At 37.6% G+C, this 10,616-nt stretch overlaps 1 protein-coding gene across 2 annotated transcripts in view; it reads left to right on the top strand.

The window, feature by feature from the left end:
* The first annotated feature begins 254 nt into the window (after window positions 1-254).
* lamc3 (laminin, gamma 3) overlaps window positions 255-10,616 on the top strand; it is a 113,537-nt gene continuing 103,175 nt past the window's right edge. For both annotated transcript variants that reach the window (XM_087792129.1, XM_087792128.1), the window contains exons 1-2: window positions 255-747; window positions 9,724-10,028. In XM_087792129.1, the coding sequence (XP_087648255.1) occupies window positions 375-747; window positions 9,724-10,028 (678 nt within the window). In that variant the 5' untranslated portion in view covers window positions 255-374. The remainder of the gene's footprint in view (window positions 748-9,723; window positions 10,029-10,616) is intronic.

Raw genomic sequence — 10,616 nt, 5'->3', positions numbered from 1 at the left:
ATTTAAGAAGTTGGTTACTAAATTTAAGGATAAAAGCTACTTAACAGACTATGAATAAATCAAAGAAGGTTTAGGGTTTGCTATCTTACTGTCAGTCTAGGATTTGTCCTGCACCAGTTCTATTGACCAGCAGATGGAGAAGTGTTCTTAGTCCCCCACCAGGTCCCCCCTACCACCTCCTTCTCTGTCTCATGTTTCCCCCAGATGCACAAACTTCCAACACATGTGGAGAGTTTACAGAGTTAGAGAGAGAACTCGTCAGACTGCAGCAGCTCTCTGAAGTCCTGGATTATGTCTTTTTAGGATCTTCACGTATTTATCTTCACATCAAGCTTTCCTTTGATGTGTAAATGTGATTATCGTCCCACACAAAAATGGATGCAGGAGTTGTCTCTTCTCTGGCATTTCTTCTAATCCTGCGATGTGACCTTTCTGTCTGGGCTGCGATGGACTCCTGCTACGACGAGCAGGGCACGCCGAGCCGCTGCCTGCCGAAGTTTGAGAACATTGCTTTCAACCGGACAGTTGAGGTGTCCAATGCGTGTGGCTCCCCACCTGAGGACTACTGCATGCAGACCGGGTCGACCCGCTCATGCCACCGCTGCGACTCCTCACACCCCGACCTGAGTCACAGCGCCAGCCTCCTGACGGACTTCCACATCTACGGAGAGCCCACATGGTGGCAGAGCCAGTCCATGTTCTACGGCATCCAACACCCGAATATGGTCAACCTCACCCTGCACCTTGGTAAGAGCCCAGCAGCCCATCATGACTTCAACTGACCTCTGAGTCTGTCTTTCTGAAACTTTAATTATCATTAACAATCCGAAGGAGAGAACTGGGTCAAGAGAGGACTCAGGGTTCAATCAAAGTCGTTGATCCTTTTTAGTTATTCATGGTGTTTATCCTCCATTGCAGTCATTCCATGTGTGCCCTGTATCTATTCTGTGAGTAATGGACACTAGAAATTCAGAGGGTAGTCAAGGGTATGTAATAATCAAAATAAAGTGTTCATTTTTAAACATTTGGTCCAACCAAAATTACCTATTAAAATTAAAAACGACAACTGAGCAGTTTAAAGTGGCAATAAAAGTGATTACCATCCTAAAGGGATTTAGACGTGTTACACTGTATTCATACTATATTTATATATCCTAATCTCAAGTACAATATATGTATTTGTGATCTATGCTTTTTCTTACTTCCTTTATAACTATACTATTGCCACAGTAAGTTTTCCACCTCCATCCATCTTGATCATCCTCCCAAATCACAGCTGTCCTCTTCAATCACCCATGAGCCTCCTTGGTTGTTCTTGCATCTTCAACATTCTCCCAACACTCTCTTTCCACATGTCCAAGCATCTGTTCTCCCTAACTTTGTCTCCAACCTTCTCATTAGCTGTCCCTCTGATGTACTGGCATTCATTCACAATGGAATCGAATCGTCTTTTTCACAGAAAAACAATACATTATTGATATTATTATTAACACATAGTAAACCCCAAAGTAACTCGACTTATTATTATTATATACACATATTAAAGTTGGTCATTTTCTTTTCAATTTTTTTTATTTTATTTTTTTGACGACAAAGCAAGGAGGCTTGTGAACTGACAGCAGTGTTTTTGATTTCAAACATTGAGTTGCATCTAATTTGACTTTTGAGTTTTATCCTGCAGCTTTTACTTGTATGAGGAGAATTTCTGACATGCAAATGTAGAGGTCGTTGAAGGTTCGGGAAACGTAAGAGGATACAAAGTACAAAGTATCAGTGTGTTTATACTTGCTCAAGCTTAACAGACTGAGATTTGGAAACAAAATTGTAAATGTTGTGTGAAATGATAGAAAATGACCATGATCACTGGTTCCAGAACAAATAACAAAGGAATAAATCTTCTTGTGTCCTGCAGGCCCAATGAAGGACAGCCCGCTAACACAAACCATATGTTCTAACAAAACGTGCACTCGCCTATTCAGCTGTAAGCAGTCCTTGTGAAAACAAGGTCTTTGGCACATATAGCTTAAATATTTGTAAATGCACGACTAGGAGGGTGTGTGTGGTCATGAGGGGGAGATTCTTCCTCAAGTATTGACCCCTCTGTGCAGCAATTTTCCTTTTAGCCTCTAGTGAAAAAAAAACAAACAGATCTGCAATAAGGTTTTTTTTTTTTATTTAATAAATATTTGTATACGTTATCATCTATAAAGGGGTTATGAGTTCATGGGATCAGTCCTTTAATAAAACTTTATTTTATTTCGGGAAGGAATGTAGTCATGACTGTTTAAAATAGTTTAAAAAAAATGTAAAATTGTTTCATTCAGTAAATTCCTATGTGAGAAACTGATAACCTTCAGCTCAATGCTCATAGTTGGTCACGTTTAATCTTTATTAGCAAAAGAGGAGGACAGAAGTCAGTGGAGTCTTTAGAAAAATGACATGGGAATCAGAGAGAGATATATTTAATTTTTGGGCGACAGAGATTCCATTAATGAAATATCTGTGAGAGACACTTTCATTTCACCGGGGACTTAGTCAGCATTTCTATAGCCCTAAATTAAACTATGCTAATTTACCCTTTACTTCAAAGAAAGTGTCCACCGATGATGTCTGTAATCAGAAATGTGGAATACACGTTTCCAAGTGGGACATTGAAGTGAGGTAAAAGATATGATTAAATTAATCTTCATCCAAGATTAATAAAAACGCAGAGCTCCTGGCTCAGCTCTTTCGACTGAATGGCCAGGGAAGATAGAAACGGTCAAAGACAGACAAGGACTTAAAGCGAGAGAGACAGAAACACAAGGACTTACTGAGGCACACTAACAAACATAGATGGACAACAGACAACCGATGGATTCAGGCAAACACACCGAGACAGATCGGATTCTGAGACACTGCAGCGGACAGACATTGAATTATACCTTAAAAGCACATCTCCCAGCACCTGAAGTAACAATCAACAAGCCCCTCAGTTAGAATATAATCTCCAACTCTAGTCGACAAAAGTGCTCAGACCAGGTTCACATGTGTTTCATTTCTCAGAAAAGGCAGCTGCTAAGCTTGATTGGGGTAAACTAGTCCTCCTGTAGCCTCTAAGTAGGCTGAGTGACTGTGTTCGAGTAAATAAGGCAAGGATTCTTTAAACAGATTATTTTAAATTAAAATCGCTGAGAGGCCTGACTAGAACAGACATTAAAACAAGACAATAATTTCATGCATTCAACTCGAATATGGTATATTTGTGACGTTAAGATAAAAGCCATGAAACCCATCTGGTATGCATGAGGGGTTTTATGTTTTCTTTTGCCTCTCCAAACAAAATGTTCTGTCTCTGAAAGTAATATGGGATGATAAACAAAGCAGCAGGATGCAGCAGGGACACACATTGCAGCCAGGTCACAGTGGAAGCCGGGGAGGGAGGGGGGGTCCTGCTTCACAGGGAGTAAACAAAACAAAGCCAGGAAGAAAACGGGGGTGGCAGATCTGAAATTGCTGGGTGGTTGAGTTCTAAGGATTTGGGGTCAGGTTTTTCCCACAAATTCTTGGGATGGTAAACATACACACACATGTCATGTCTGCAGCTGGTTCTAATTCGTGACGGAGACGCAACATCCTGTCTGTGATGTGGAATAATGATAAAAGTCTGCAACTGTTGGCGCCGAAATCACTTCTTGGATTTTTTGGTGTGCGCGAGCTACTGAGCTTTCTTCAAGGGACTAATCTATTCTATTTCATTTCCAAACTTTGAGACACAGCGAAACTTGTAGATAAATCTCATCCGTACGATTGCTGATCGCACCACTTTTGAGTAAACATTGTAAATATTGAGTCTGCTGCAGCTCGGCAGAGTTTGGACAACAGAATCTGTGCTACATTGATATGAGTGACTCAGGGAAAGGTCGGGCAGTATAAACCTGCATGTCAGTGTTTTATCCTCAAGTATTTATGACCTCACTGGTGAGAAGCTGTTTAAGGCCTTTAAAGTCACACAAGGTCTTTTCTCAGATTTCCTAACAAATGGCATTTTCACACTCGAGCATGACCAATAAAGTCAAGGAGAAAATGCAAAATTCAAGACCAAACAAGCCAAAGGAGAATGACCTTCTTCAAATGTCAGGAGGACGATGATCTTTCAGCCCTCTCTCCATAATTCATGATAAGAAAAACTACACACAGTAAAGACAACAATCTTTTGTATTCTGTGACCTTTGCTGTTTGATTCCTGGAATTTGAGATCAAAATATAATGGGGATGAAATTGGGAATTGAACTGAGTAATTGTTACAGATTTACCACAGCATGGGTGTATTGTTATTATGCAAAGAAACTTTAAAGAAATGTAAATAATTAGCATCAAGTTTAGCACTAGCATGTCTGGTGTATAAAGTTCCATCACACCATGAAATCGTATGCATTCTCGGAACTTCAGCCGAACAGAATGTGTGTTTGTCTACAACTCGAATGGTTTCATTACAGGAATAAAAGATTATTGTAGGCCCACATTGGATATCTCCATAGATCAAGATATCAAAATGAACCTTCATTTGCATTGACTTGAGCCAATTAAATTGCGAGCCAAGTACAATAATGTGGTGTGGCCTATTTGGACCCCAGGCCGTGAGTTTAAACCATTAAGATAGCAATGTAATTCTTGTTAGCAGATATTTTTATTTTCAGTGTAAATGTACTGAGCAGATGTTTCCCAGCATAATTTAATGTGTCTAAAAAGGGTCTAAATCACTAAAGAGTGTTAGAGGTTTTTGGGGTTGTCCACTATGAGGTCCTTGCCACAATTGACACTCATCAAAACAAATAAGCAGCTTAAACCTTATATTAGGTCACCTTGACCTGAAAAATGTATTTGTAGTATCCCTTGCTTTGCTTCTGGGTCAAGTTAACAACCTCCCCGGCTTCCAGAAATACATATACAGTGGTGGAGATCCTTGGGTACCCACCTTGACCTAGAGACAACACAAGCGTTAAAAAAACATCCTGTTTTCCATGCGAAAGCATTTATATTATTGAGTTATTACCTCTAGCAAGGGGGTCATGTTTTTGTCGGTTTACATTGGCTGTCTGAACTAGAAAATCTCTGTTTCAATGAACATTTAAAGCTGCACAATTTCCTCTTCAAAACTCCCACATTTAATTTTTTTTTTTTTTTTCCTCTTCAAAACTCCCACGTTATTTATTTTTTTTATTTCCTCTTCAAAACTCCCACATTAAAATATATATATATTTCCCCCCCAATACTCCCACATTTTTTTTCCCTCTCCAATATTCTCAAATTTGTATTTATTTATTTATTTTTTCCTCTTCAAAACTCCAATTTTTTTTTCTTTCCTCTTCAAAACTCCCACATTGAAATTTATATATTTTTCCCCCCTAATACTCCCACATTTAAATACATTTTTGTTCCTCTTCAAAACTCCCACATTACATTTTTTTCCCTCTTCAAAGCTCACACATTTAATTTTTCTTTGGAGCAAAACATAAAGATGTGGTGTTTGGAAAAGTCTTTGGGTGAATTTGTATTACCTTGAATGGCTTCTTACAGTTGCAGCTCGTGGGCTTTGTTGCATCCAGAATCTAAAACATTAAAGGACAACATAACTGTATTAGACAATAGGAACAGCAAACAATTGAATCACTAAAGAAAATGGTTTCTGTGTTACTGTGCTCCTATAATGTGTGTTGCTAGAGCAACAACAACAACAATTCTATTTTGATGATGTCTTTTGTGAGCAACAAACATGAAAATGTAATAAAAGTATAATAATATTTTACTTTTCTTGATCCCTTTTATTATCTCAGGGTCAAGGTGACCCGAGGCAAATTGTGTCACTTCAAGAATGCACTAAAATAATGTTTTTGACTAATTTAGATGGGATTAATTTCCTGATGGCGAATTATTGTTCTAAATCAAAAGATTAACTATACTTCTAACTATATTTTGAAAGTTTAAAAAAATTAAATATAAACTCAAATACAGGCTCACAATAGGGTAAAATAACAAAATAATTAAACAATCCTGACAGAGAGGTTTCCTCAATCATGCGATTGATGAAGACTGAAGAGCTTTCTGATCCACATAGGCAAGATTAACAGGTAAAGTTAGTTTCATATTAAATATTCGCTCCAGAACATGTAGATTATGTCTGCTCTGCCCAATGTTAAGTGACGTTAGTGTGTGTGAAGTTAGTAAGTTAGTAGAAAATAAGAACAAGAAAAATATAAGATTTTTATGATGTCAATCACAAACCATGTTGTCCGTGAGCATAGTTGTTGAATAATGAACCATAGAATTTCTTTTCTTGATTTAACATCTTAACATCACCACCAGAAGTCAGCCGCCCTAAAATCTAGACTCCATTTCTGGCCATGTTCAACAACCTCACAAAATTCTAGTTGTTAGTAAATCACTTTAGGTTGCGATCATTTTACGTTAAGTTTATGTCATTAAAAACCAAGGATATATTTTAGTTTTGAGCGGATAAACTCACCATCGGCTGCTGGTTTTTCCATACCAGCAGAGCCCGACTCACCACACACCGAGAGAAAATGAAAGCTAAATGATCTTAAGGAAAGACACTATTAGGGCGTCAAAAAGAGACGTGGGTGTCTTTTTCCGGCGTGACAGAGCAAAGCAACAGATGTCATTAAAGCAGCCATGGTGGACGGTAAACCCTGATGAGCCAACGGAGACTTTGTGTCTAATGATGGAGAAAAAAATTCCCCAGAGGCCTCAAGAAAAAGAGTTTCTGGTCGTTGCAGTGCACCGGGGTGTTGGTGTGAATTCTGATGTCTGGCCAGTTTATTTGCTCTCATATATTTATGTTCTACTATTTGTCATAGTAAGGGAGAATGCTGACCAGAACTCCAAATTTTAGGGTTTCAGAAATCTGTATGGTATCCAAGCTACATAGGGCAAAAGGAAACATATTAAACTTTTCTATTTTGTGTTATCATTTTGTTATTCTTTAAAATTACAGTACTAGGATAGGAGTAGATTCCTTAAGCAGCCCTACCTAAGATTGAACATTCTTTTCTGGCTCCACCACTGTTAGAACAGTGTAACTACAAAATTTGCTGTTTCCCATTATAGGAGGCTTAAAAGTAGTCTCAACACTTCAGTGAAAATGGATAAAAGTCCAAATACTACTGGGTTTGACAAAGTATAAACATGTGGTTGTAATATTTCAGCTACAGGAACATAGAGGGATGTTCTTTGTGTGAGTCACCATAAGAGTTTTTGCAGATTTATGATCGATCCTGGAGCAATCATAAATGTTGACACAGACATGCTGCAGAACACTAGCAAGACTGTAGTATGTCGGGATTCTGATTCTGAAGACTGCTTCATGGAAAAAGGACTAGTAAAAGTCCAAGACAGTTCAATAGAGACCAGCAGATATTAAACATCAAGTCTATTCTGGATTACATAGCTTCTCACACTACCCCAAACAGACCTTTTTTGGGATGGGAAATAACTCGCTTTTTGAATTTGAGGATTGAAAGATTAAGGATTAAGGAGATTAATAGGAGAGAGACTTTTTTTTGTCTGCTTCTGTGGTTGCTTCTTTTATCAATCTTGTTCTTTCTAGTAAATGTTTGTCTTCTGACTGTAGACATTTAAAATCGAATGTGTCCTTTAGTTAGGTCTCTTGTGAAGGGGACCTCAAGATACAGTATGTAAACTAGTGATGGGTTGATGATAATGATGCAATGTCTTAATTTTGAAAGGCCACTAGATGTCACTCTCTGCATTATATCTGCCTCTGATCTACCAACTCATTGAAATCAGGGATCATTTTCAAAGTGAGAATGCCCACTAGTGGCCTTTTGAAATGAAGACTCATGCATCATGATACAGCATCAAACAACTAATGCTGTTTCATGAGGCCTCATCAACACATCACTAATACAAACCCCTTCACCATGACGACAAAGAATGTCAACAGAATCTGAAGCCTATTTGGACTTTTCTTCCTGTTTGTAACTAACTAGCTTCACAGTGCTCACTACTCTGAATTAAACTCACTCTGCCGTACCTTTAGATTTAAAATATCCTTCTCACCTGGCATGTATTCCCTTCAACTCTATTTCAGTTTTCACTATCTGACTGCACTGTGTCATGTTTAGGTTCCTCGTCTCAGCTTAGGTGCTAGTTTTTAAAACGACAGAAAACATTAAAACTGTTGTTTGTCTGTAGTTGTTATTGTAAAGCAGCATGAACTGTTCACAGTTCATTTTTTAGATGTTAATTTTTATGATCCCTTTTATTTTAAGTGTTATTGTTTTTTTTAAGAGAAATGTGTGATTATTCAAATGAATGCAAATCTTTTGTTTAGCGCACTGACATTGCGGGCAAAGATCTGTTATTTGAAAATGTATTGCTTAAACACCAAAGTGATTTGCTTTAAAAATATCCAGGAAATTTCCCACTCAAATGTCACACATGGGCTACCTACCACAAAAAGATTTAAAAGATTCATACATCTCTACCAATTACCGCCGGGTTAATTTCTGTTCATGTTTTTTTTTCTCAATTACTTTTATTCTTCGTCATCAATTCTTTACAACTTTTTGTTCTCTCTTGAGTTTACTTGATATTAATATTTACTTTCCCACAGATTTTTTGGCCTTTTAGAAAAATATATCGTCCTTCCTGGTCTCACATTTCTTTGTGTTGCATTTAAAGGCAATTTCTAATAGTGTTTTCCTTGAGTGTTGGGTGAGAACTGAAATGTTCTTTTTTTTAATCAAAATATTTTAAGTTCTTCGTGTTCTATTTGTGACAAATGGGTCTCTTATATTAACTTGATTTGAGTCTTTTCCTTTTTTGAGTTAAGCTATGCATTATTAGTTTGTTTTATGTTTGTAATAGTTCCCCCAAAAGCCAAAAAGAAGAAGAGAGCATGAAAGCCCCAAACAAGTCATTATTAACTAACAAGAAAAGGGTTGTACTCTTAACCTTAAAACTTTAAACTCTTCTTAGGAGTAGCACCGTCATACTAGACCTACTTTCATGTACAATAGTCCCTTAATACCAACATATTAGTGTAACCAAGTTATCATCAACTAAACAGACAAATAATTCACAACATTTATACAACTTTTTATTTAAAAATGAACTTGGTTTATGTCAGTGAAGGTCTGATGAAGATTCGTGAAGCAGTGTCATGTTGTTTAGAGGTCAGTAGGTGGCGCCATCAGTTTGAAAATAATGTTAATGTTTCATTAGAACAGTTGCTCAAAACAAAATAGTACGAAGATCACCATCTAAAATAATGACACTGTCATGAGACATTTCATATTTGATTTGATTTTCCTCTATGGCACAATGAGATTTTTCATTTTTCTAATTGACCAGTAACTCTGAAAAATGGTGATAAGAACACTCTTCTGTGTTCTTTTTTTTAAAATGCTACTGAACCAAATTTTACCTTTGATAATGAAAAAAATATATTCCTGCCTATTATTTTTATCCTGAAGGGATCGGCTACATTTTCCCAACCAAGGAAATTAAACCTTTTCACAATTGTCTCCCCCCCTCTAGAATGTAATTAAGGAGGGAAGGGAGTCAGTTTTTCTCCCTACTTGCAGCTCCGGGGATCCATCACCCCACAGTATTAGTATATTGCATAACGAACCTACAATGAATCCAGCTGTAATTCCTTCAATGGTTCCATCCATGCTCATCATTCTTGTTTCTCCACAGGGAAGGCGTACGAGATTACATACATAAGATTGAAATTCTACTCCAGTCGCCCTGAGAGCTTTGCCATCTACAGACGTACACAGGAAGAGGGGCCCTGGCTGCCTTACCAGTACTACAGTGCCTCTTGTGCCCAGACCTACAAGAAGGTTAAAAAAAGTTTCATCCGTACTGGAGAGGATGAGAAGACGGCTCTGTGCACTGCCGAGTTCAGCGATATATCTCCACTTACAGGAGGAAACGTGGCTTTCTCCACTCTTGAGGGTCGACCCAGTGCGTACAACTTTGACCAGAGTGCTGCCTTACAGGTAAGATTAACACAACAGAGATGTGTTTTCTTACCTAAACCCCAACTATTGTCATTCAGCATGTGATCTTCATAATACTATACATATCCACAAAGTTAAAAAATGACTGAGTCTACTATGCACTACTGTGTAGTGATAGGCTTTTCGTATCTGAGCAAATACACCAACTCCCTCAGCAGCCCCTCGTACCACTGTGAGCAACATCAGGCATGCTGTAGTCAGGCCAGTATCAAATTCATTCAATATTAAATTGGCTATTGAGTTATAGCATCATAAAACTGTCATCTTTAAGAATGATCTGTGTCTTAGCTAAAGAATTATGATTGATTTTTCAATTTCTCTAATATTCTGCATTCAAATGATGTACGACAGTTTTTAGGAAAGTCCAAATCTTCAAGGAGAAATAAATGGCAGTCATTGATTGTACTCCTGGATTGATTTATCACATATTAATTTGCCATTTGTAATGATCTGAAACCTATATCGAGTGAAAATCTAAAATGTGTTTCAAACAATTATTTGATTAATAAAATATTGAATCAGAAAGAATTAATTAATTAATGAATAACAGAGCGCAGCGGATGCACT

The sequence above is a fragment of the Callionymus lyra genome, chromosome 5 (assembly GCF_982586985.1).
Source record: "Callionymus lyra chromosome 5, fCalLyr1.hap1.1, whole genome shotgun sequence".
Taxonomy (NCBI): domain Eukaryota; kingdom Metazoa; phylum Chordata; class Actinopteri; order Syngnathiformes; family Callionymidae; genus Callionymus; species Callionymus lyra.
The sequence above is the reverse complement of the archived record's forward strand: the minus strand, read 5'-3'. Positions and strand labels throughout refer to the sequence as shown.